General features: G+C 39.7%; 1 protein-coding gene across 2 annotated transcripts; it reads left to right on the top strand.

Annotated features, from left to right (window-relative positions):
- Positions 1-3759: 3759 nt before the first annotated feature.
- rubcn (rubicon autophagy regulator) lies at positions 3760-27276 on the top strand. 2 transcript variants are annotated; one of them, XM_026323307.1, is made up of 21 exons: positions 3760-4170; positions 8058-8211; positions 8756-8839; positions 9052-9211; positions 9439-9545; positions 9853-10078; positions 10784-11206; positions 12957-13052; positions 13788-13903; positions 14111-14309; positions 16156-16263; positions 17156-17230; positions 19553-19613; positions 19817-19949; positions 20054-20199; positions 20603-20667; positions 20977-21215; positions 21739-21800; positions 21902-22055; positions 22225-22318; positions 24800-27276. In XM_026323307.1, exons 1-21 carry the CDS (start codon positions 4133-4135, stop codon positions 24934-24936), a joined length of 2877 nt encoding a protein of 958 aa, XP_026179092.1. In that variant the 5' UTR covers positions 3760-4132; the 3' UTR covers positions 24937-27276. The 2 variants fall into 2 exon arrangements, with proteins under 2 accessions (XP_026179092.1, XP_026179093.1); XM_026323308.1 differs by lacking the exon at positions 17156-17230.
- The last annotated feature ends 585 nt before the right edge of the window (positions 27277-27861 follow it).

Here is a 27861-nt window from a genome sequence, read left to right as displayed (position 1 = left end):
AACTCAAAACTGGATCCGGCAGTTCCTCAGAAACAGGAGGCTGTGATAACGCTCTACAGAATCTGATTCTTTGGAGAGATTTAAGTTTCCAAGCAGGTGTTGCCAGCTGTGTTTGCCTGATGATAACGTAAAACAAAACCATCTGCTTTTTTCTGAAGGTGGAAGGACAACCTCTTAAGTTCCTTTTCATACTTGTTTAGAAAGGTTTGAAAGCATCTCTGGTATGTAACTTAAAGTCCTCCATTGCCCCTAGACTGACAACCACTGAGAGCTGATTTTGAAATGTATGTATTTCACAACTGAAAGATCTGAGTTTAAAATATTCTTTTTACTCTTAGGGTTTCCTTTCTGAACTGAGTAAGAAATGATTTGTTGTACTTCATTACCTCTCTGGCTTCTTTGTTTATTTTTTTTCCTTTTATGCAGTGTGCATGTAGTTTAAAGTCATGAGTGGGCTGTTCATATCATATCACTTCTACTTTAAGTTTGTTTTATGAAACTGTTTGTATAGCTTTAAGCTTATTTCTGAGAGACCCTTCTGCTGAAGAGTACCTCTCTTTCCACGTACTGACTGACTCAGTGCTATGTTTGGTAAACATGCTTGTCACGTCCTAAATCTATGAATGTCATGCATGCTGTTCAGCATTAAAAAAACTCATCCATGTCATCAACTGCCCTGTGTCAGCAATGAAGAAATTTTGGCTCTGGTGTTCAGTTTGATCCCAAATATTCTGCTAAGCTTCAAGATAGCAGTTACCAACCAGTGATGCCAACATAACTTTTCAGAACAAATAAACTTTTGATGAGCAGAGAATACATTTTCTTCACTGCCTGCAGCATGTTGGCACAGGTACGTTTTTAGATGAGTGACAATATTTGTTCCAAAACATGGAACCTGCCAAAAAGGGGTTTAAAGTAACTGAGCTGCAATCCTGTTTTACAGTCCTGCCTGACTTATTTGCCCTTTAAAACATGGTATCCTTTCCATTTAAATATTTTTAGAACCTACATCACCAGCAAGCTAGTAGTGAATAGTTATAACATTTCTATCTTTAACCAAAACAACTAAAAAAGAAGAAGAATCTCTGAGAGCCTTCACTGAATACTTCAGTTTAAATTAAATTTTAATTTTAATAGTGTTTTATGAAGTTAAACGTAATATGATTAACTCTACTTTAGGTCCACAGAAAGGTGGTTCTGTCCTTTGGCTCAGTAAAAATGCGGACTTTTGGATGGCCTTAGATTTTCCCTTTTTTAATGTCAAGTATCTTGAAACTTTGCTCTCTCATTTGAACATTAAAATCCCTGCCCAGGAAGGCTGGGACACAGTGTCGTGTAATACGAACAAGAGAGACTGCAGAAAACTGTGGCTTATTGATAGATTTTTGCCTGACTTCATCTTTTTTGCTAGATGAAGGCTTCTGAGCGTAGTCTACACCACAGTTCTTAATTGCAACATCTCTGCTCAACCCTCTAAATGCAAAATAACGTGGCTTTTGTGCTGAATGGACCAAAAAAAAAAAAAAAAATAACAAAGCACCGTAACTTATCTGATTCTTCCATCAAGATACAACATGACAGAACAAATTCCCACTGGCACATTGTTGCAAACTAAAGAACTGGATTAACCAGGCTTTGTGTCACTGTGACAGATATTCGTATTCACCTGCTTTCCACTCATCGTGTGTGCTCATGCAGCAGCAGGTTCTGAGTCACAGAGCTGTCGCAATAATGGGGAGTGGTTTCCACATCATTGTGAGCAAAACTATGAATGAAGGATGGATGCTAAAACCAGTATTTGCCCTCCCTCTCCTGTAACATGATTATTGACCTGTCCTGACATGCAGTGACTTCTGACACATATTTTAATACCTGTCCGAAGTCATGGCGCCTTAAATTCTATATTAAGCAGTGGTGAAAACTTACTACATGTATTCAAGCAACATACTTGTACTACAGTATTTCCATTCTACTGCACTACACTGCAGATGGAAATCTTATACAGTTTACATACAAGATCTACAATTATATAAAAAGGTAATAATGGTCATAAAATACATTTTTATTTGACTAACACATTTAATCTGAATACTTGCTTTATTATTGGTACCACAGATTGGGATTAAAAAATTGATGTTCATATTTAACATATTGGACTTTATGCTGTTAAAGTAATTTTTTGGGTCGCAGCAAATTGGTCTGAAATATTGCATGTAAACTTAACTTAAATTTACCAGTACATTCCTACAGGTCACTCTGTTTTACATATTTCCAAAGAGTAAGGAAATAAGATCGGATTTCCCCCTTCTCTGTAAAACGTCCATTCGTAATAACTATCCGGAATCTAAAGTATCAAACAGCACATGGAAGGAAGTCTTATGTAATCCCAGTGAAGGTTTGTGTTTTGCAGGAGCAGCCCATATTGTGTCTCTGTGCATTATGCAATGACCATTACTCATCATTCAGTCATCCACAACCACGCCTGGCAGGGACTGAGTATGATATTTACTACACTCTGCTCTCTGCACTCTGCCTCGCCACTGTCACCAAGTGACAGAACAGATTCAGTTATGTTGTATGTTACGTACACTTCAGGACTGTGGCGCCATCATGTGGGTCTGATATAAAAGTAGAGTCAAAAGCTGTGTGCCCTGGTGTTGTACATGCTGGCTCACTGACATCTAATTTTAACTGAGCCATTTAATAATAATTACGTACATTTTCCTAGTCGGAGTGATGTAAAAAGTACTTTCACTTGATACTTTAAGTACATTTACTGGAAGCAAGACAATATGCAGGAATATTAGTTTTGAGTAATTTTACATTGTTGTATTAGTACCATCACTTAAGTGAAGAATCAAATCACTTCTTTCAGTACAACACATTCGGGGAGCAGGTGGAGGAAAATCTAGAGAGGTGGAGGTTTGATCTGGAAAGGAGAGGAATGAAGCTTAGTCGCAGTAAAACAGAGTACATGTGTGTAAATGAGAGGGACTTAAGTAGAACAGTGAGGTTAGAGGGAGTAGAGGTGAAGAAGGTGGAGGATTTTAAGTACCTGGGGTCAACAGTCCAGAGCAACGGAGAGTGTGGAAAAGAAGTGAAGAGATGTGTGCAAGCAGGTTGGAACGGGTGGAGGAAAGTGTCAGGTGTGATGTGTGACAAAAAAGTGTCAGCAAGAATGAAAGGAAAGGTGGACAAGACAGTGGTGAGACCAGCAATGTTGTCTGGTTTAGAGACAGTGGCACTGAGAAAAAGACAGGAGGCAGAGCTGGAGGTAGCAGAGCTGAAGATGTTGAGGTTCTCTCTGGGAGTGACCAGGATGGATAGGATCAGGAATGAGGACATCAGAGGTACAGCTCATGTTAGATGTTTTGGAGAAAAAGCCAGGGAAGCCAGATTGAGATGGTTTGGACATGTTCAGAGGAGGGACAGAGAATACATTGGTAAAAGGATGCTGAGGTTAGAGCTGCCAGGAAGGAGGCCTAGAGGAAGACCAAAGAGGAGGCTCTTGGATGTAGTGAAGGAGGACATGAGGATAGTTGGTGTGGGTGAGGAGGATACAGAGGATAGGGTTAAATGGAGGTGGCTGATTCGCTGTGGTGACCCCTGAAGAGAGCAGCTGAAAGGAAAAGAAGAAGACATTAGTTATAATAATTTATTATAATACTGTATAGTTCAAACAGGGGGCAGCAGTCGTTGTAATGCTAATCTATAACAGCAGGTGGCAGCACTGACCAAAGTTTCGTGTTATTCTTTTCTAGAAAGTGATTGCTTCATCAGCCACCCTGAGTAAGTGGAAGAGTTCATTTTACATGGAAAATCACAGCCCACATCCAGCCAAAATGAACTGAGGAAAATGGGGTGTTGTCTTACTGCAGGGTGGAAGAAGTGATCATGGTCTGAAAGTGGGCTGAACAGAGGACAACCCATCCGCCCACTCGCTGCTGATAACAGGTCAGGCGGCCTATACTGTTTTGGGTCACAGCTCGGAAAAGGGTGCAGAGATGACGGAAAATTGGGTGATTGGGTGACACCGTGCTGTTGCGATTAAACGCTGTTGCACCAAAGGAGACTGGAAGCGATATCGGGGAAGCTGGCACACTTGTACGGAACCCTGATCCTCGCGGAGGACATGGAGATCACGGCGGAGGGAGAGGCGGACGAGCGCAGGTGAGTGACAGCCGGGTGTGCGCTTGATGCGCCGGGTAGCTAGTCTGGGGGTGACCGTGGTTACATAAACAACAAAACTGTACCACTGACAACCAACTCGTTGCTACATTGAAAACGGTCAATAACGACTTTTGCACCGGTACTTTAAATTGAGCCTATGTGAAGATGTCGGGGACTATATAACTAGCTAACCTAGCTGCCAAGGCTAGGCTAACGTGACAGGTCAAGATTTGACAAGCTTTAAGTTAGCAACGTTAGCTGTGCGGCTTCAGCCTGTTGAATCCAAAAAGCCACACGTTACACTTATAAACATTTGGTCGTATTAAAGCAGCCGCTTTCGCTGTTTATCTATTTATTTATTTAAACGTCAGCTAATTGTTGACGCTAGCTGCTGTTAGCGCTAACAGCTAACTAGCTAGCCTAGCTGTCAAATCAAGTTGACATTTTCCCCGTTAGCGTTAGAGCTAGTTAGCTGTCCCCGGCTGTGCAGAATTAAATCCACACTTTAATAACACAAATACGAGGCATGACTGTTTTGTTTGTCCAGGCTGTTAACGCTAGGTCACTGTACATAGTACAAAGATCATGTACAATAATTGTTTTATGAGCATTACTCAGTTTCTTAAGTACATGTGACAGTACAACAATGTAAACATACCCCATTACAAGTAGAAGTACTGTGTAAGTAAAAGAGCAGAAATATTATCAGTCTCTGTATGGGATACACAGTAATATTGCATTAATGCTATTGCACCAGAGCTTAAACAGTGATTACTGTTATAGCTGTTCAGGATGGATCTGGATTAAACTTCCTGATATGGAGCTAGGTAGTTTAATCCAGGTAGTTTTAATCCAAAATGTGATGCAGGTGGAGGGAGGATGGCTGCCCCACAAGATTAAATATAAGTGACAAATTAGGCCAAGCAGTAAGGCATGTGTTATTTCATGTGGTGTTGACATCGTTCATTCTACACCCAATGTCCTGTGCTTCTTCACATTCTAACACTAATTGACATTTGCATATATGAGAAATGCCCTATAAAGGTCAAAATGTGTTAACACAGAGGCTACTCTAGACACACGCTTTTCTACTAAATGTCTAACCCCAACCACTACCCCAAACCCTAACATAACCAAAATCTTATTAGATAATCCTAAAGCCAAGTCTCAAACCTCAAACTGCTTGAAGGTGTGAGAACTGGGCAATATGTCTTCACAATGCAAAAATGTCTTCAGGTTAATTTTTAACCTCAGGACCCTCTCTGAGTCTTGTGGAATTTTACTTCTTGATGGCCAGCACACTCACGCACACATGCGTGCATGCCCGTGCACACACACACACACCTCTATTGTTATATAACTGCATCATGTTCTGCAGGATGTGGAAAATGTTCTCAACATTCAGGCTCCCTGTTTCCCTTTTAGATGACATGATTTTTTTTTTTTTCTTTTTAGTTAGCTGGGCAGCTGAACTCGTGATACTGCTGCTCAGCACAGCTTCTTTATTGAGAACAAGACTTGAAGTGTTCATAAATGTGTTATTCACAGGATTTATAGCCTATTATTTTCAACTAGCAAGACTTCATATTCTTCTCTTTTAGGGCTGATTGTTAGAATATGTTCTGTACCTATACTGCATTTCAGCACATACTAAATGATAGTTATATAAACACCATATGGTTTTTTAAATTATGCACTCTAAGTTCTTGGTGCGCTCAGATTTTTATGTGATATATATATTCTGTTGTCCTGTTGATGCATTTGTGGCACTTTTGAATAGTTTTCAGTTTGACTGCTGACTTTAGACAAAAAAGAGGAAGTCCTGGAAATGAGCCAGTGGTTCTTGTCTCTGAAGTAATGTGACCTGATATTGTTAGGCTTTGTATCCAGTACATAGTTGTATCCTAAAGATAAGGTTTGACTTCCTGGACACATCTTGAGCGCAGGGATTCTTACTTATAGTTTATGGGAGCGAGCCGATGTCAATCCTAGTCTGTGATTCCTTGAAAAAGTTGTTTACCAACAACTTACCGATTTTTCTCATGCTAAACATCTGCTGTGATGATTTTCAGTCAGGTTTTAGGCCCCATTACAGCACTGAAACTGCCCTCATCAAGGTGACAAATGACATTCGTCTGAACACCGACGCTGGCAGAGTCTCTAAGACCATGTGTCTGACCATGTGATCCTGTTACAAAGGTTAGAGGACTGGATAGGCATCTCTGGTACTGCCCTTAAATGGTTTAAGTCCTATCTTGAAGACAGGAAGTATTTAATTGAAGTTGGTAACTGTGTCTCAGACCAAATGGCGTTGACATGTGGGGTCCCCCAGGGGTCCATCTTGGGACCCCTTTTGTTCAATCTTTACATGTTTCCTTTAGGCCAGTTAATACGCAGCAATAATGTGTCCTACCATAACTATGCAGATGCCACTCAGATTTACATTTCACTCACAGCTGGTGAATATGGACCAGTCGATTCACTGTGCCGCTGTATTGAACAGATCACTCTGTGGATGCAAAACAACTCTCTCCAAATAAACAGTGACAAGACTGAAATAATCATCTTTGGGCTACAGAAACAAAGACAAAGTGTCAGCAGTCACCTCGAGTCTTTTTCTCTAAAATTTAAAAATCAAGTTAGAAATCTAGGGGTAATCATAGACTTGAACTTTAACAGCCACATTAAATCGATAACATCGTCAGCATTTTATCATCTCAAAAACATTGCCGGAATCATGTTTAAATCAGACTTGGAAAGACTCATCCATGCATTTATCTCTAGCAGGTTAGATTACTGTAACGGCCTGTTCACAGTGCTCTCAAAACGAGCTGTAAGGCAGCTACAGTACATTCAGAACGCTGCTGCTCGGGTCCTGAATAAAACCAGGAAGTACAACCACATTACTCCTGTTCTCAGATCTCTGCACTGGCTTCCTGTCCCTCAGAGAATAGACTTTAAAACAGCACTGCTTATGTATAAGTCTCTTCACAGCTCAGCACCACATTACATCTCTGACATGTTGATGCCATATGAACCATCTCGAACTATGAGAACATCAGGGACAGGCCTTCTGCTCGTGCCCAGAGTCAGGACTAAACAGGGAGAGGCAGCGTTTCAGTTATATGCAGCTTAAACCTTGAATAGTCTTCCTGATGATGTTAGACAAGCCTCATCTCTGGCAATGTATAAGTCCAAGGTAATAACCTTTCTTTTTAGTGTGGCATATAACATATGACAACTGACAGTGTTTTATCCAAAGTGTTTTATCTGGACTCAGTTTCCTTTAATGTTAATTTCACTATTTTTGATTCTTGCTTATGTATTTTTAACTTGTCTTTTATTTCTGTAAAGCACTTTGAATTACTCTGTGTATGAATTGTGCTATATAAATAAACTTGCCTTGCCTTGATTTGTAGTACTGGATGTCAGCATTGAGACATGGAAAGGTCCATGCTTGTAGCAAATAATAACAGCTTCTAATTCACTGTTACTAGAGCTCAGAAATAAGTACTATGGATAATATAGGATAATGGTTATTCAACATAAATCTCACTATTAGATCAAAGTTATGCTGATGTGTTGCTGACAGCCACTTCAGATGTAGACTTTTGCAAAAAAAGTTTATACGGGCAAGTGGGACAATGTGTATTTATGTATGTCTTTTTATGCTAGAATGCAATAATACTGCTAACACATTTGTTGATGGCCCAGTTAGTCACTGATGTCATATTTAGATTATTGTAACTGAAGTGCTGAAGTCTCAATTTGTAATACTGGGAAATGTGTTAATATGATGATTCAAGCTACAACACTGCTAACATCAGCACTTGTTTATATCCTTCCTCATTCCTTTTCTGCCTCCTACTGTACTGTTTTCCCTCCAGGCGGGAACATTGGAAGCTGCTGTCCAGTCTGAAGACCACAGTGGAGGGGCTTGTGTCCACTAACAATCCCAACGTGTGGTCACGATATGGGGGCTTGCAGCGGCTCCACAAGGACATGAACAACATCCTAAGTCATGGACTAAAGAATGAGCAGGTCAGCAAGTCAGCACCTGACTTACACCACCTTTACTTTTTTATTTTTATTTTTTTGTGCAATCTGCTAACAGAAGCTTATGCTTGTGAATTTGCATGGTCGACGAATAAAATTATTTTGTTTTGAATATAGATGTGATTGATTCTAGCTCTGTCCCATAGTCTGTCTAATAAAAATGGCACACAGTGAGACAACAGCAGAATATATTAGCCCAGTATTTACAGAGGCCCACATTGTACTTTGGTTTGAATTGTAGGGCAGATATGTTGAGCTGAAGTTAGTCTTATTACAGCCATAGAGGTTAAGACAAATGTCAGTGACAACCAAGACAGAGAAGTAATTAAACCTTAAGTTTTATTAGCAGTAAATGTAGTAAATGTAGATTTTACCTATGTCACATAATATCTTTATTTTTGTAGCTATTACTTGTCATAATTCTAATAATAATCATAATAGAATTCGGGCCCAGCGTCATCATGGATTGTTGTGTATTGAAGCTATTCTTTGTAAGTGTCTCATGCTACCAAATGGTTTTGTTTTGCAGGTGTACTACAAGCAGAGAGACTACTGGCCATTTGTGTGGTGTGTTCGCTTCATCAGCCCTCATCTAGCGTCACACGTTGAACGGGTATAGTCACTGCACTGTGACTTAGTTGACACTCAAATTCCTGACATTAAGATGTTACACATTGCTAAACTATTAGTTTCCTTTTTATATCCAGTGAAAAATCTTTTTTTTACTCTCAAATCTTGCAACACTTGTTTCCCATCTGCCTCTAGTCTCTCAATGTGTGTTTGCTTCATATTTTTCTCTCTCTCTCTCTCTCTGTCTGTCCTCAGTTCAGTCACCTGGAGCCGGTACTGAGCAATGGGGTGCACAGTGCTGGTGAAAGCTACAAGGCTGAGCGCTGGCTGCTTCACAGCTTACAGGTTCACATGGTGTCAGCTCAGCTCCGACCTCTGCTCAGGCACGTGGGACATACGCGGAAATATTACAATGGTGAGTGGTTCAGTGTAAAATATACATCAAAAACACATTGACGAGTATTGCAAGATTAAGTAAGAAACAGAAAAAATCATTCTTTCCTTTCCCCAGTTCCCCTCTATATTGATTTCTCTACTCTTTCATTTTCTTTCCTCTGCGTCTTTACTTACGCTCTTGAATGATTCTCCCCTTACCATATTTCTTTTTCATTTTTTGTTCTTCTTCTTTGTCTCTGTCTACAGATGATGCCTTTCTGCTCAGTGAGCCCCATGTGACCGCCATGTTTCAGTGTCTAGAGGCTGTGGAGCAGAATAACCCCAAACTGCTGGCCCAAGTAGACACTGCTGGGGTGGGTCTTGACAAATGTCTACTTGAGTTTTATTTCTGTACTTTTCTGTATTTTTGGTTTTGGTGTTTTTGTTGTATTCATTTTTTTTGGTCAGTGATGTTACAATATTATTCCTGGTGTATCTTGTTTGCACAAATTTTGAAATATTACTTAACGTTTTTGATTTTGAAATTGTGGTTTGTTACTGTCATATCATGCAGTTTGTGCTGTTTTTGCCATGATAATGATAAAATTATGGTATTTTTATTTATTTATTTATTTTTAACAGGACTTTAAATTTGTTATTGTCTCTCATTTCATCCTGCAGCTGTCCCCTCTGAAGGGCTCACCATGTTTGGGCCTGTTGAAAAGCCAAAGCCTGTGTGTGTTGCCGGGTGCCGGTGCGGCCTGGAGAAATGGTGACACGGCTCCTGGAGGAGAATCTCTAAACCGCAGACTGACCACTTCAAACTGCTCCTTGCGAGAAGCTGCTGCCACCATCCACAACTTCAGGAACACTATGGGAGTTGGATCCCAAAGCAGAAACAGCACAAGTGAGGAAATGCTGAGCTGTGTCAGTGTAGGCTTTTCCAATGATGACATCATGAAGATAGGAGGTTGATGGTAGTTTCACATTTGGCACCCTGTGGGCTGTGAATGTTTAAATCTGGAATTTCACATCTGTATTGGTGGTTGTAGTTAGGAACAGAAAGTTTGAGAGATAATTTCACAAAATCAATTTTAGTGACAATCTTATCAAAGAGTGTAGCATAAGAGCAGACTTTGTATGTTTGTTGCTATTTGGATTTTGAGGTTGTGCATTCAGTGGTGCAAAGTAGAAGAAAATGGTATCTGTTGTGTAATACAGGGATGCAGGGGGTGGGGTCAGGCGAGGGCAAGATGAATGCACTAGTTTGTATGTGAATGGACTGACTGACTTAAACATACAGAGCCCCTATTATTTGTGAACAATGATCAGTTTTGGAGAAATGTGCTGATACAGCCTCCAAAACTCAACAGACCATGGTCACTAGAATAAAAACAGTTTTGTACTCCTAGACAGTATCATCCATGCTGGACAGACATGCAATAGATGTGTGCAGATAGTAGATAGTAAATTTACAATGAGCAAAGCATGAGCAAGTGAAAAAGGAAATGACAGAGTAGCTGACCTCTGACCTTGACGTTTTCTGTTTTGGAAAATGTCTTTGTAAATATACATTTCTCAACTCACCTTATCATATGATCTTGTATTACAGACACTACCTCACCAGCCAGCAACCTGGGAGCACCCTGGGTGTGTTTATCCAGACCAGAGGAGTGCGAGCGGGGTGTGACGCCCCCTCCTGGCCCCATCTTGACCCCTTGCACCTCCTTAACAGAATCTTCCACAATCTCTCTTCAATCAGAGGCTGGGGACTCTGGTGATGGCGACTATGACGATGGTCCGGAGTATCTGGCTATTGGGAACCTGGGGCAACGTAGTCGACAGGGCTCGCAAAGCTCCAGCCACAGCAGTGAGCAGAGGAAGATCCAGGACCAGTCTCTGCAAAAGACTTCCCTCACCCCGGCCTCATCCAGACGTTTATCTTTTTCAGAGGGCCAGAGGGGCCCTGGCCGGGGCTCCCGAGGACATACCCGGTCGTTTTCTGACACAGGGGTCAATCAGAAGCTCAGAAACGGTAAGTAGGGAAACTGGACAAGGACAAAATGCATCTGACTTGACTTTAACACACATCAATGTTTATATGAGGTGTTTGAATTGTACATATTTGCCTTTAATAAATTCATGAAAGCTCTGGAAATACTTAAGTATTTGTGCATTGAAACTGCAAGCCATAGCGATCTGCGTGCTAAAATACAGGAGCACATACAGCATGAAGTTACATGAATACAGTATTTACTGAAGTGGTGAAGTTCAGTTATTTCCTGGGTCATTTTTACCTCAGTGCAATGATAGGTTACATGTTCATGAATAAATCATGTTTAGTAGTGCATATGGATGAGACTGGTTTTTTTTTTTTTGCATTTCTTTTTAGCTGGGCTTTGATTTGAATCATTTCCAGGGTAAAATAACTTTAGAGGTAGACTTCAGCTTCCTGCAGATGATGGAACACACACATAATTAACGCTTCCTTCTTTGCTGAATGTTTGTATAAAATGAAGGTGAGGTTAGGTGTGTTTATACAGTACATAGGTATGTAAGATGTGGTTAGGCTACATTCTTTGTTGGAAGTTGTGCACTTTCTGTCAGAGGTTTTTAGCACTGCCAAATGAACATCTCTACTGTTTGCTCACTGTTTCCCCTTATTGGCTTAAGGTAACTTTCTCTTTTTCTGCTCTGTCGTCCTTCTTTTTTTTATTTTTATTTTTATAACTACTGTTTGTGCGAAGGAGGGGGCCCTCGAAAAATCACCATAATAATAGAAGATCCGGTAGCAGGTTGGCAGTGCAGTTTTACTGTACTCCATCACTTGACACCCCCCCAACATGCCCCCACCTGCTTTTTCAAACTTTTTGTTTTTTTTGCATGATGATGAGCTCTGTCCATGCCACTCATTTTCAGTCTTTCCTTCAGCTAACTGTTTTGTCTTGTTTGTTACTGTTGTGTTTGTATCCAGGTCAAACTGATGTGACCGAGCTAAGAATGATCACTTTCATTGTTGTTACGTTTTGTTCATGCACACCTTTTACATTTATTTTTTTTCATTTATCATTGTTTCATTATTTTATTGTATTGTATTGAAAGTGTTTATTATAGTCAATCTAGTGATGTCCTCATGGAGTACTGGCATTGCCGCTGAGAATTTTGCCTAATACTGTAGTGTAACCATGTAATCATGAATGCAGATGATGACTCAAACCAAGTCTTTTTGTAGTTGAGTCAATAATGCAGCCCAACATCACAAATCACAAGCCTCCCTGAAGACTTTTACAATCTGTATTGCCCCATATACTGGTTGAGGTATAACTCCCCAAAAATCCCTTTAATGGGAATAACCTAAGACAGAATGTTAGGTGTCTAAAAATAACAGCTGTTTAGTATAATGTTTCTAACCTTTCTTCTTTAAATTAGTAACTGGGTTGCTTTTGTGTATCAGCTTATTCATATAAGTATATTATGCTGAAATTTTAGTCAGAAAGGGTAACATTGTGCACGACTAATTGAATTATATTGACAGTCCTTGTACTGACAGTGGCCAACACTGAGCTTCCATATTTTTTATTTCTGCATGCAATAAAATGAATCATGTCCATAGATTTTACTGATTGACACCAAGAAAATGATAGAATCAAAGCAATTTTGAATCAGCTGCTTTTCCCGCTCTGTGTCTGAATGATGAAGCATGTTTCCAGTTTTTAAGAATTAGAATTGATTTTACTGACTCTCGTATCCTGAGGGGCTCTTAATGCGGACTCTTTGTTTCTTAGAATCGGCAGGTGACAATTGCTGTATGAAAGACTACAGCCCTTTCTCACCTCAGCGCAGCGAAGCCAGCACCGCCAGTTCCTTCTGCACTGAGTCCCGTGAGTATTCTCATAGAATTTGCGGCATTTAGTGATTTTTTTTTTTTTTACAGTTATGTTGTAGCTACTGTTGTGCTTAAAATGAGTGCAGTGGTAGAAGAAACCTGCCATTTCACATTTATTCACTTTTCAACCAAATTGGACTTGTTTTATTAAATAGTTTAATTTCCTTTTAAAATACTTCTAAATGTGTAAACTTAAAAACATGAATTATAGTCGACAGCTTGTCTATATCAAAACAATAATGAAAAAGAAATACATGCTTTTTGTAGATACAGAACCCTTATCCAGTGATAGTTTAAAGATGTGAGTCAGAAAAGAGTTCTCTGCAAACCTGAATGTAGGAGGACAGCAAAAGGCGTGAAAAAATGAGTTTCATTTCCTGAAAGTGAATATGGCAAGTGTGCCAGCTGGTTTATAAATGTAACACTACCTAAGCATAAAGGTCATGGAAAGGGTGATAGGTGTGTTCATGTGCCTGTTACATGTTTTATTGGCCACAGCAATTATAGTGTTATAGTTCATCTTAAATGAGTTGGTGCATCAAGTTTATGGTTGCAATGATAAGATCTTTTGGCAACTATGGACTATGGAAAATTGTTGAACAGTCAAAACCAAGCATTTATTTTTAAGCCTAAAACATATTATGATAAAATTCCAACAGTAAAAGTACTGTGTGTAAAAATGTTTGTTTTATGTAGTGGAGTTTGGTTGTGTATGTTCTGATTGCTTCAGATGGGTCCCAGTGCAACACTGTTCCCGATGGGATGTTCAGGAAGCCGTCAGAGGGCCAGAGTCTCATCAGCTACTTGTCAGAGCAGGACTTTGGCAGCTGTGCTGACCTTGAAAAGGTCAGGGTTTAGTCCCCTTTAATTCATGACTTATTAGACAAACAGATTTAGACAAATACCTGTTTAATTGTAATTGATATAAAGTGCTTTACAAATGCTCTTTATTGAGAAAAATCAATGCAGTAAAAAAGGTTTAAAATCACTGTCTATAAGATGGATAATGAAGTTAACTGTCTCACCTGATTTTAAAATGTTTGTCTTCTGTAGGAGAATGCTCATTTCAGCATTTCAGAGTCGCTTATTGCAGCCATTGAGCTAATGAAGTACAACCTTCGGCGTCAGGAGGAGGAGGGTGAGGAGGAGGGAGACAGCGATTGTGAGATTCAGCAGCTCAAGCAGAAGATCCGTCTGCGGAGACAGCAGATTCGCCGCAGCCGTCTTCCACCCTGCACGACCTCCCAGCACAGTAAGCAGGCCTTAATAGTGGGGTGATTCTCAATCAACAAGAGACAATTTGACAGTGGTTCACCTACTCAGTTCTTACTTACAGTGGGTACGGAAAGTATTCAGACCCCTTTAAATTTTTCACTCTTTGTGTCATTGCAGCCATTTGCCAAAATCAAAAAAGTTCATTTTATTTCTCATGAATGTACACTCAGCACCCCATCTTGACAGAAAAAAACAGAAATGTAGAAATTTTTGCAAGTTTATTAAAAAAGAAAAACTGAAATATCACATGGTCATAAGTATTCAGACCCTTTGCAGTGACACTCATATTTAACTCACATGCTGTCCATTTCTTCTGATCCTCCTTGAGATGGTTCTGCTCCTTCATTGGAGTCCAGCTGTGGTTAATTAAACTGATTGGACTTGATTAGGAAAGGCACACACCTGTCTATATAAGACCTTACAGCTCACAGTGCATGTCAGAGCAAATGAGAATCATGAGGTCGAAGGAACTGCCCAAGGAGCTCAGAGACAGAATTGTGGGAAGGCACAGATCTGGCCAAGGTTACAAAAGAATTTCTGCAGCACTCAAGGTTCCTAAGAGCACAGTGGCCTCCATAATCCTCAAATGGAAAAAGTTTGGGACGACCAGAACTCTTCCTAGACCTGGCCGTCCAGCCAAACTGAGCAATAGTGGGAGAAAAGCCTTGGTGAGAGAGGTAAAGAAGAACCCAAAGATCACTGTGGCTGAGCTCCAGAGATGCAGTAGGGAGATGGGAGAAAGTTCCACAAAGTCAACTATCACTGCAGCCCTCCACCAGTCGGGGCTTTATGGCAGAGTGGCCCGACAGAAGCGTCTCCTCAGTGCAAGACACATGAAAGCCTGTATAGAGTTTGCCAAAAGACACATGAAGGACTGCCAGACTATGAGAAATAAGATTCTCTGGTCTGTTGAGACCAAGAATTAACTTTTTGGCATTAATTCTAAGCGGTACGTGTGGAGAAAACCAGGCACTGCTCAATACCTGCCCAATACAATCCCTACAGTGAAACATGGTGGTGGGAGCATCATGTTGTGGGGGTGTTTTTCAGTTGCAGGGACAGGACGACTGGTTGCAATTGAAGGAAAGATGAATGCTGCCAAGTACAGAGATATCCTGGAAGAAAACCTCTTCCAGAGTGCTCAGGACCTCAGACTGGGCCGAAGGTTCACCTTTCAACAGGACAATGACCCTAAGCACACAGCTAAAATAACAAAGCAGTGGCTTCGGAACAAATCTGTGACCGTTCTTGACTGGCCCAGCCAGAGCCCTGACCTAAACCCAATTGAGCATCTTTGGAGAGACCTGAAAATGGCTGTCCACCAACGTTCACCATCCAACCTGACAGAACTGGAGAGGATCTGCAAGGAAGAATGGCAGAGGATCCAATCAAATCCAGGTGTGAAAAACTTGTTGCATCATTCCCAAGAAGACTCATGGCTGTACAAGCTCAAAAGGGTGCTTCTACTCAATACTGAGCACAGGGTCTGAATACTTATGACCATGTGATATTTCAGTTTTTTTTTTTAATAAACTTGCAAAAATTTCTACATTTCTGGTTTTTTTCTGTCAAGATGGGGTGCTGAGTGTACATTAATGAGAAATAAAATGAACTTTTTTGATTTTGGCAAATGGTTGCAATGACACAAAGAGTGAAAAATTTAAAGGGGTCTGAATACTTTCCGTACCCACTGTAAATTCAGCTGGTTTGATAATGTATCATCTTTACTGGCATTGTACAGTATATTTTACTGCAACTGCTTTTGTGATTTGTCATTCATTCTTATTCTTTGATTTGTCTCTTGTGTCTTCACTCCCCTGCAGTATTTCACTCTACTGACAGTGGAGGCTCCAGGAGGAGCTCCCAGGACTCCTACCCAGACCTGTCTGACTCCGGCTCAGCTGAGGAAGTGGAGGAGTGCGAACTTCGAGGTAGAGACAGGGAAGGAAGGACCAAAGATTTGCACTGAGGAGTAGAAAAGTGTTTGAGATAAATTGCGTGTTTTCCATGTTTTGAGTATCATGGTTGCACATCAGTGTGACTAAACATTTTCAGTTTAGGTGTCTGCCTGTATATTTTAAGAAGTCTTTTTTTTTTCAGTTTCATTTTATTTTACGATGAACAGGCTACAGCTTTGATCAAAATCTAAACATCTATTTGGGAAAAAACTCTCTGTTCAAAATGCGTAGGACACCTTTTGAGGAACTGTCAGGAACCATCAGGTTATGTCAATGAAATAGTTTCTTTTCGTGTCATAATTCATAACCTCGTCACCACCCTGTCTTCATATTGCTCATTGAGCATGTCACATCTCACCATAAACATGCACATCTGAGTACAAAAGTCACAGATAGTCTGCAATGTGAGGGTGAAATTATTTATTAATGAGTCACCATGTCTTGGATTTACAGTATATTGTAAAGGGTGAGGTTGGTTTAGGAAAGCTTCGGCTCTGGGCAGCCATATTGAAACCTTTTTCTCTGAGTTAGAACTAATAACAAATGTTTTGTATGACAAATGTAATTACAAGAGACTAATCACTAACACAGAAATATTTGTGTGTATGTAGCATGTCATCCTTTAACACTATTAACATGAATTGTGTAATTATATGTGTGCATGTATTTTGTGTGGGTTTTATGTGTGTTTATGTTGACTGTGTTTGTGTATAACTATATCTCAGGACTATGGTTTGTGTACACAACGTATCATTTCTTGGAGCTGTATAACTGCATTACAGCCACATGTATAGTATGAGTACAGTGTGTACTGTATTCGTGCCTGTGGTGATGGTCGTGCTGAGTGTTAGTTTCTGTCTCTCAGATGGATGTGAGGGTCAGTCCCTGCTGGCGGTGTCTCAGAATGGCCTCTCCTTGTCACTCGCCTCCCTCTTCTCAGGTATCTGCAGGCTGGATGTGTGAGCGGGGCTCCACTGATACAGTCTGTTTTATGTGGCAGTGCTCTGTTGAGAGGAAGCTGATGGCTCCACCGCAAACTGAGATTGGGTTTAATGTACTTGTTTGGCTTTAGTGGTTACTGGTAACTGTTCAGTGTTAAAATCAGCGAACAGAATCCAGATCATTAATGCTGCTGTGCTAATATGCAGGCTACAAATTGAGGTGATATCGAAAATTCACTACAGGATCACAATGAATAATAGCAGTGTGTAATTCCTGTGTTCTTCTGATAACTACAGTACTAAAGGATGGAAGTCAATACCACCTTTAGGCCAAATACTTAGAGCGGAATTCAAACATTTTTCCTCAGAAATCAGACAAGTAACCACCTGTCAATGAGATGTTATTTCCCCATAATAATGTTCAGGTTTTTAAAAAAAAAAAGTCACCAACAGTTTTCTTGTTGTATGGGTCTCCAGTCCTGCAGACAATCCTGCACTGCAGGGTGAGAAACTCTATAGGTTTTCAGTTTGGAGTTGGGCCAGCTGCCTCCTCACCTTATCTGCACTGTGTGTTTGGCTGTTTGTGCTCAGGCTTGTCGCTCAATGCTCCTGGGTTTTGGTGGTGTGGGAGGACAAATGTGCTTATGCGTGTTAGTATTTAGAAAGGCTCTAGATAGGACACTAGTGAGAAGTGGCATTCTGTGATGACTGTAACTACAGGGTTTATTCATTCGTTTATTCATCCATACATTCACCCACCCCATGATTCATGATTTCCAAAATGGTTCCAGGGAAAATGAGGTGTGATTGTTGCCACACTTTCCTTCCATGTTTTTTTTCCTTTAAGTTTCAACCCAGTACTTGCATTTTTTTTGTGACAGTTCATGGCACCAACAAAGTGCAGATTTTATCGATAGCACTCATTACCAAGGGCCATTATGAACATGACCACACCAAATAAGAGGATAAAACATGAATATCAATATAACATCACATTATGATACAGTACAACAGAACCAGGTTTTGATTTCAGCAGTGGCAGTATTAGGAAATTGATTAAAACTTATTGTTTTGTCAGATGATACATTTTTGTGTTTATATTAGGCTATTTAAGTGTGGTGAAATTAGCTGTGGACGGCACAGTCTAACCTAATCCCCAAATTATTAATATGTAATTGCATCTCTTAATCAAATAACTTACCCTAAAATTAACCTAATTGTAATCAAAAAGATTTTGGTTAAAACCGAAATGATATGTGTGATGCAGTTTTGTACTTACTTGGATTACGGTCATTATTTCTAGTATATGCTAAGAACAGTATTTTTTAGATATTACAAAAATGCAGTTTTCCTTGAGAAAAATTAATATTTTTTTGTGTGCGATTGTCTTTTCAAATCAGTCCAAATAATATAAGGATATGGAGATGTTTGGTCCAAAGTATATTTATTCTTCATTTATTGAACCTAAAAGGCAGTAGGATGTCTGTCATAATGTAAAACCTTAGATGTCATGGTGCATGCTGATATTGTTAATTTTGAGTTCATGACTTTTGGGAAGATATATATTTAGATGAATGAATGAATCTTGCCTAATGCTAAATGATAAACTGTTCCTGGCTATCTCACCCACTTTCTAATTGTGTTGCAAATGCACCTCACTTCTTTGGACACAAAAGTACCAATAACCAATTATTTCTATTTGTATATGTACTCTATTAGAAAATATTTCAACATGTAAACAACAAAAGCCATTTCTTGCTTCCTGCTGCTGACTCTTTGCAGCTTTTACTCACTGTAACCAGGACCTCTGATCAAACCAGTGTCTTGGGTGAACAAATAGCAATGTCGAACCTGTTATAGAAACAAGCCTTTGAACTTATTCTGCCAAACCCACACTGCTTAAAATCTTTGCTTATTGTACGTTTATGGAGTATCTCTACCACTAAACCTCTTCAACTCTCCTGTCTGCATTTAAAAAATGTGATAGAAATATTTTATATTAGATGTGATCAAATATCCCTGATCACAACTCTCAAATCATTTCTTGTCACATCAATGAAAGCTGCTTAGCTGTAGCAAATAGGGATGTTTAATGTGGAAGAATTTAACACTATTGAAATGTTTGTGCAGACAAAATTATCCATCATGCGACAGTTCTTTCAGTGTTTTAAAAAAAAAGTATTTGGACTTTATTTTACTACTGATCTTTTAGTTTTTGTGGCTTTTGGATTAAAATGTTTTCTAATCTCTGTGCCTGTCTGTGCTCCTTAGTTGTCAAATCTCTGTTATTTTATTATTTTAACTGTTGTTGTGTTTCTCAGATGCAGACATAAAGCGCAGTGTGAGCTCCAGCAGCAGGTCTTTTCTCAGCTCAGAGTCTATGTAAGTAACTCTAGACACATCATGGTTTCTTCTTCTGCTTTTTAAAAAAATATTTGTTGCTCACAGAAAACTTTTGAAAACTTACTTTTCATTCCATCTAGTTTTTAGCGTGAATCATTTTGGGGATTTTACTTAAATTGTGTAACAGAAAAACCATTCGCAAAAAATATCAGGTTTTAAAAATCTGTTCTTTGGATTTTCAGCTCTCCATCCTTCCTGCAGTCTAACTCTGCTGAGTCAGTAGCCATGGGTTTGCTTAGGCAGTTTGAGGGCATGCAGCTTCCTGCAGCCTCAGAGCTCGACTGGCTGGTCCCAGAACACGACGCTCCACAGAAGGTAAAGTACAACATACTGTATAGTACTTAGCACAAAAGCATAATTCAGTTTTCCACACATGGCACAAAAAAACTAAACTCGCTCAACTATGTTTTTTTTCTCAGCTGCTGCCCATGCCTGACTCCCTGCCGATCTCACCTGATGACGGTGAACACGCAGACATCTACAAGCTGAGGATTCGAGTCCGAGGCAACCTGGAGTGGGCACCGCCCAGACCTCAAATCATCTTCAACATTCACCCTGCCCCCAAGTGAGTCCACACTATGTGTTTCCTTCCCTCAGTGATATTCTCACTTTGTTTCATGACAAAAATAACGAATCCCAGTTTAAGTTAATTAATTTGCTATTACAGTATTTGCTAATGAGCTGCAAATTACACAAGAACTGGCAGGGTGAATATACAGGATTTTAATTGGTTTAATTAATAATTTACAGACACATTACTTTTAAAATTTGAGCTTATTTTTCTAATAAAGTGTTTTTAGTGATTTGAGTTTTTTGTGGTTTGTGAATAAAACTGATTGCATTCCAAAATGTTGATGTAATTGGTCTTTATTTCCATTGGCCACTTCTAAATTTGTAGTGTAAATTAAATAATATTCCCTTTTAATAATATTTTGATTACTGTCCTGACTTTTTGTCCTTTCTGTCAGGAGGAAGACAGTTGTGGCTAAACAGAACTACCGTTGTGCTGGATGTGGCACCCGCATTGACCCAGGTATGAGCAGCAAACCCAGAAATATTTCTGTAGTGTTTCTGAAATGATTTAAAAGGTTTTTCTTAAATGTTTTGTTCTTGGAAATTTTTGAGGCATTTATTTGCATGCATAACATTTACAGTTTCTGTTCTTGTTTTTAATCTAATTTCATGAACAGAAACTAACCTTTTAAAGTCTTTTTCTCATTTGATTAGCTGGTATAGAACTAGGTATTTTCCTTCACAGATAGAAATGCTGTACAGAGATACTTTCAGTTTTCCTTCTCAAATTCTACCCTGCTGGTGTTTCTGCTGCCTCTCCCCATCTCAGACTATATTAAGCGACTGCGTTACTGCGAATACCTCGGCCGTTATTTCTGTCAGTGCTGTCATGAGAATGCCCAGGCGGTGGTTCCCGGCCGAGTGCTGAGAAAGTGGGACTTTAGCAAATACTATGTCAGCAACTTTGCTCGGGACTTGCTGAGCAAGATAGCTGGAGACCCGCTGTTCAACCCCAGCGACATCAACAGCAGCCTGTACAAGAAGATCAAAGCTCTGGAGGCTGTCAGGGTGAGCACAGAGGCAGCAATGGGATGAAAAATTGAATATCAGTTGCATAATTTACCCTCATTCATGTATTATTATCTGTAACTGTGATGGATAATCAATTCTGTTTAAAATAATAAAAAAAATAATAACTACTGATTTTAAACAGCTACTGTGCAGCATGAAGTACCATATTTGTAGCATAACAACCTTGTGACTGTTCTTGCTGCTTAAAATACTCAAATAATGTGGGACAGAAACCAGAATGAATAGAGACTTACATGCCCCTGATAACTCTCTTTTAAAAGATGCTAAAACACACACATGGCCTCTAACTACTTCATGATCATGCTTCAGTGGTCAGCAGTAACACACATACACCCTCTAGGGTTTTAAAAATGTAAGACTTTTAGTATTAACCCTTTTCAGCACAGATGCTGTAATTGAAAACTGAAGTTCTTTTGTCTTAATGTTTGACTCGGTATATACTTTTTTTTCTCTGTTATTGTATGTTTGAGTAATCAGGTCATTTCATTTTGTTGTTTAGGTTTTGAGGGTGCAGCTATTTCACATGAAAAATCTCTTCAAGACCTGTCGCTTTGCTAAAGAGTAAGATGTTTGTCTGCATGTTTATAAGTTTCACAGTAATTTTGAAATGTTTGCGCAGAAAACTGTTTCTTGCAAAGACACCTCTCTGTTTGTGTGTCTAGGGTGCTGGAACAGTTTGACAGTTTGCCAGGTCACCTGACTGAAGACCTTCACCTCTTCTCCCTCAATGACCTCACTGCCGTGCGTAACGGGGAACTGGCTCCACGCATGAAAGAGCTGCTTAAACGTGGCACCATGCATGTGGCTGGCTGTGTGGTGAGATAATCATCCGCCTGTTTTGTGTCTTCCCTTGTAACGTGGAGAGATTTGTTTGTTGTGATTAAACACTTTTAATAAAGGTCAGAGGTCAATTAGTAACCAGATATTTATAAAACCTTTTTGATTGTAATCCCGTGTGTGTCACCTTTGCTTTGATTTTCCTCAGCTGTGCCAAGCGAAGGGCTTTGTGTGCGAGTTTTGCGGCAACGAGAAAGACATCATCTTCCCCTTCCAGCTGAACAAGTGCCAGCGCTGCGAAGGTGAGCCCTTTCTGCCGGTGGCAGTCATGGACCCATCAAAAGCCCCCTCTTCCCACTCCTTCATTCTACTTGACTGGACAGAATGGAAGATCTCCAAAAACCGTAGGCTGGCAAAGGCCCTCTTGCAAGGCAGGAAAGATGGGGAGGGAGGGGAGGAGGATTTAGAGCCAGAAGATGATCAGAGGGAAAAGAGTGAAGAGCAAGATGAAGGGGGGAAAAGCAGCAAAGTGTCAAGGCATGTGGCAGAAGAAAGACAGGAAAGGGGACTGTTCCCTGCTTTCATTCCTGGAAAACTGGGCATAGCTTTCTCCAGGAGTAAAGGCAACGAGGAAGAGCAGGAGATGACAGGAGGCACAGAGTCAGAGAGGGAAGAAGAGAGAGAGCTGAGAGGAAAGGATAGAGGGGAGATCTGCTGCAAAGAGAAAGCACAGAGTAAGGCTAGGACAGGTGGGCAGGCAAAAAGAGAAAAAGTCAACCTATTCAAAGTTCTTCAAATAGACAGACTACAGAAGAATAAACATGCAAAAGGAGACAGACAGGACAGTGACACTGAAACGTGCAGCAGCAGGGATAGTCTAAATGAAGCAGGACGAGAGAGGAAAGGGCACTGGAGGGTACCGGAGCTTCCAAGTCTAGCCAAGGGTTTCTTTAAAAGAGAGAAAGAGCAGGAAGGGAATACCAAAGGGAAAGAGGGAGAGATTGAAAAGAAAAATGAAGATGAAGCCAAGTGGGACCCTGAGAAGAGTGATGAAAATCATGCAAAAGGCAAAGTGGAGGCAGCTGAAACAGTAAAAACAGAATTGGAGAAATTTACTTTGCTGAAACCTCAGCCGCTGTCAACTATTATCTCCAGAGGGAAAAGAAAGGGAGAGTTGGATAAAGGTGGGGAGAGAGATGGGGAGAGAGATGGAAAGAGAGAGGTAGATACTAAGGAGGAAGGCCAGCAAGAGCCTGCCACCATAACACGTACTAAATGGAGAGGTCATAAAATGCGCAAAGCCAGGAGAGCAAACAGAGGCATGAAGGGGCAGGAAGGAACAGAAAAGGAGAACAAGACAGAAAGTGGAGAGAGTGCAAAAGTAAATGACACTGGTGGTTTTACTGAGAGACGAGACCCTGAGCCAGAGCAACAAAAGGCTACCACATAATTTATTCAAACCGCAAAGGGCAAGAAATATTAATATTTCAATATTTTGTAATATTAATATTTAAACACTCAAGACCGATGATGTGATTAGTTGTGCAGTCCTGCTTCTATATTTCTGCCTCCTTCGATTTCAACCTTTTGACTATGTTGGTTCGAGAGGTTTCTCGCTTTTCATTTGCTGTAGTGTTGTGGCACTGAATTGCAAGCACTGTGGTGGTGCTGGTGTTTCTTGGCTTTGGTTCTGACATTTGCAGAGTCGCACAGCTGGTGGATGGTGGGGGACATATATTTTTACAGCTGCCTGTAGCTGGGTGTGTTTTGGCTCAGATTCCGAAAGGTGTTGGTGCTTTACCAGTGGTTTAGTTTAAGCTCTTTACTCTGCAGTATGAGCTGGATTGCTGCTTCACATTTGGAAGTCACGTTTTTTTTAGTTAATTTCTTCTACTACACATGGCAAATGAGTGAGTGAGCAAGGAGTTCTGTTCCATTGATCTGTCTTCAGTACGCTTTGATTCTTAGTTTGCACACTTCTTCGAGAGATCTGTTATACGTGTTCCTCTTGAGCTCATTTCAGCCAAACATTAGTTGAGCTGAGTGTAAAGCTTCATGTAGCTTAGAGGTTAACTTGCCTTATTTGTGATTGTCAGTTATTTTGTTTTTATTTTGCCGTTTGTTTGTGTGGACATGTTTACTGTGTAAAAGTGAACATGTAGTTTATGCTATTTAATTGCTTTTACATTTGCCTGCTACTATTTAAGCTCTATTTTCATTTGAACATGAAATAAACTATTTTTGAATTTGAGTTGCCTGTCATTGTATCACATTTACAAAGCTTTTACTTGTGGATACAAAACCATTTCAGACGCTCATACAAAGCCAGAACTGAATGTGATAAAGCAGAATAGTTGAGAGTATTTGAAAAGCACTCTGTTGATCTTTGAAGAGAACTAGATGTGTCTGAACTGGTTTAGGGCGTGGTGTGTACGTCTCCCAGACTGTCAGCATTCTCACCTGGCTCCTTTCTGCTGTCTTCTGCCTTGCTGCCCCAGCATGCGCCTTTTATACTCCGCTCCGCATACTTTTTCCCTCAGGTCCGATTGTGATTGGTTGCTCTGTTGGGACATCATAACTCACTGTTGGCGAACTTGTCGAACTGGTTGACGTCTGTAAACATTGCTACATTGTGTGGTTTGGCAGATGGGAGCTGCTCTGTGTTACTGTCCTGTGTTAAGATAACACATTTCGGCTGTAAATGCTTTAAACTTTTAAATCACCGACCTGTGTTTTATTTGATGATTTTTTTTTTTTTTTTTTTTTTTCCCTTTTTTTCCCAGAGTGCCATGCGTGTTACCATCGCAGCTGCTTCCAGACAGCGAAAGACTGCCCTCGATGTCAGCGGCGGGCCGAGCGCAGAGAGAGGATGGCGCGCAAAAACATGGAAGAACAAGAAGATGAGGGAGGTGGGAGTTAGTGCTGGTAACAGAGGACACTCAGTGATAAAAGAAGAGCACAGTGTGACCATGATTGTAGTGACCGACCACCTCACCTTCTGTTCTAGTCCTCTCAGACCTGGGTGACAATACTCACTCTGCCACATGTGCAGGTATTACCACATCAGGGCATTACTTGTGTCAGTATCACCAGCTGTCAACAGGAACATGACTACCGTTGATCACGTCTTTTTTTTTTTTCATGTGTTTCCTCAGTCATATTTACATGAAGCAAGTGATTTTGGGTGGAAAAACACCTTTAGTAGTATAGAAAAAAAAATCTATTTCTAGAATTCATCAATTTGGCAGCCTGTGAGAGAAGAGGGAACATTTTTTTCCACCTTTACATCATTATTTTGATTCTTTTCACCTGTTTTAAGCTGTATTGCCCACCAGTTTAAAAGGTGTGTGACAAAAATCAACATTGAATTGTTTTGTATAAGAGACTCGATTGTGAAGGGGAAAAACTTCTGCCTTGCAGTGATAACTGACACCAGTTATGTTGCAGTTCCATGTCTGACAGGTCTGAGATTCACCCAGCTTCTTGGCACTTTGTTTTTCCGAGGTAAAATTAATACATCTGGATGAAAAAAACAAGTATTTGCCCAGATTTGCACTATTGAGTTATATAGTTTTCCTTTCCTACAGTTGCAGCTTCTGGCATCTGCTTTACATATTGTGATTTTTTTTTTCAGGCTACTGGCTTAGCTGACGTTTGTTGTGTGGACCTATGGCAAAATCTATTTAAAAAAAAAAAAAAAAATCAAATAGCAACTAAAAGTGTACATCTCTTTTTATGATTTGATGGATTTTCAGTGCAGATGTTGTACGTGAGTAATTTCTGCCTTCATTCTGGGGTTTTTGTTTTAATTTGAAAACCATGAGCATATTTGACGAATCCTTACTTAGCCCTGATCCTTACAGTCATTTTAAAGCTATTTTAGCCATGTGCCTCTGTACCAATGAACTTAGACTGGCAGAGCTAGTGGAGTTACATTGAGTTCAATTTATATAAGGTGTGTGTATGTATGTATGTATGAATGTATGTATGAGAGTGAGGATGTGGGTGTGGTTGCTAGAAAGAATTGTGTGAATATGAGTGTGTGTCTGTGCAAGTGCACATATCTACCTGCTGTACATGCAGCCATGCATGAAGCTTTTTCCCCAGCCTAATTAGCACTTACCTGTTTTCTAATGTTGTGAATTTTGGGATAATAGAGAGTCCAGGTAACTGCACTGATATTTTTTTTTTTTTTGCTTTTGATGAAGGGTCAAATTGAGGCCTGTTTCTAACTTCCATTCAACTGACAATGTAAATTTTTACTGTTTCTTTAACAAAGCTGCTGTCACTTGCACTACAATTGTTTCCAGCCCAAATTAAGAGAGAGCCCCAATGTCATATTCTTAGTGTGTAACAAATCGTTATCAAAATGCAGTCATCACCTCTAGGTCTTTCATGTTTCATGTGGGTTTTGTGGTTCCCAACCTCTTTTTCTCCAATAACAATCCACATTTTGAAAAACACGCTTAATGAGTTTGATACACATACTCACCTATGTTTGTTAAATATGTACTGGAGCAGGAGTAAAAACAGGTAGTGTGGTAACAAAAATAACAGAAATCCATGTACCACCACCTCTAAAGCTCACTTATTAGATTAGATTAGATTATGTGACAGAATAGGACCATGAGGTTCTGCAGTGCATGCTGATTTCTTGGTTATGCTAAGTTAACCTGCTGCTGGCTCTTGCACCTGAACTGTAATTTTTCTTGCTCTGATGATTTCATTTAAAAGTTTTTAGAAACCCAAAGAGGCGAAAGTACCTAGTATTTCAAAACATAAAGCAAAAAAAAAAAAATACATCTTTATAACATTTCCATATTGATACGTATATTTTTTTTCTTTTTTGTCCTTTCACCTGATGACCCATCCTAACCTTTAACCCCTTGGATTGGGAACCACCAGTCTACTATACATCTATTCACCTGTTGCAGCTTGTCAGTTTTCTGTATTGTAGTTGATCTTTGCTTTTAAGGCTTAATCTCAAGTGTCTAATTAGGGGCCAATATAATGTGCAGGGAAAACAATTCTAAAAAAAACATGCCACAGTTAATGATAGGAAGAAAGTTGTGTGAAAACAAATATGCAACCCACCGTTTGTGCTCGGGCAGTGTTTGGGGGGCATGTGGAGATTTAAAGTGCACTACAGATTAAACTGTCTATTATTGAAAATATTAATAATTGTTATTATGATTATTATTTGAAGTAATTTGCATCTGTTCTGTAATTATGTTGACAATAAACGACTGGCTAGACTGTTCATGAGGGTCATTGTTTGATTATTAATAGAAAAGTTGAGACTGAGACTGTTGGCATGAAAATTTCAGATTTTTAACCAGCAGTAGAAAATAGTAAACCATAACATATATTGACAATAAAATAGAGGCCTTGTCTGTTATCCAGAATAAGAGAGTAACACCACTCTGTACAGTTACATCTACTTTACAGATAAAACCTGATCAAATACTTCCATATTTTTATAAGATTTATAGTAAAATTATTTCTAGTAACCAAAATCAGTTACATACTCAAAATGTGTAACAATTAGAATTTAGTGACGTACTACAATTTTGTCACATTGGTTGAGCACTTGAGCAATTCGAGAAAAGAAAAAATTGTTCATATATGAAATGAACTAAGAATCAAACATATAATTATAATGGATACAATTCTTGTTGCATTTATGTAGCTGCTAAATGTTTGGACTTTTAATATTGGCCTATTGCTGGATTCTATTTTTTCATTGGAAATCAGTAGAAGGACCTCAAGACGCACAATACTTGCATGCAGTAAATGTACTTGGTTAATTATTGTTGAAATTATTCTTTTTTATAGTATAGTACCA

The sequence above is a fragment of the Mastacembelus armatus genome, chromosome 4 (genome assembly GCF_900324485.2).
Source record: "Mastacembelus armatus chromosome 4, fMasArm1.2, whole genome shotgun sequence".
Taxonomy (NCBI): Eukaryota; Metazoa; Chordata; class Actinopteri; order Synbranchiformes; family Mastacembelidae; genus Mastacembelus; species Mastacembelus armatus.
This window is presented reverse-complemented; position numbering and strand designations above follow the sequence as displayed.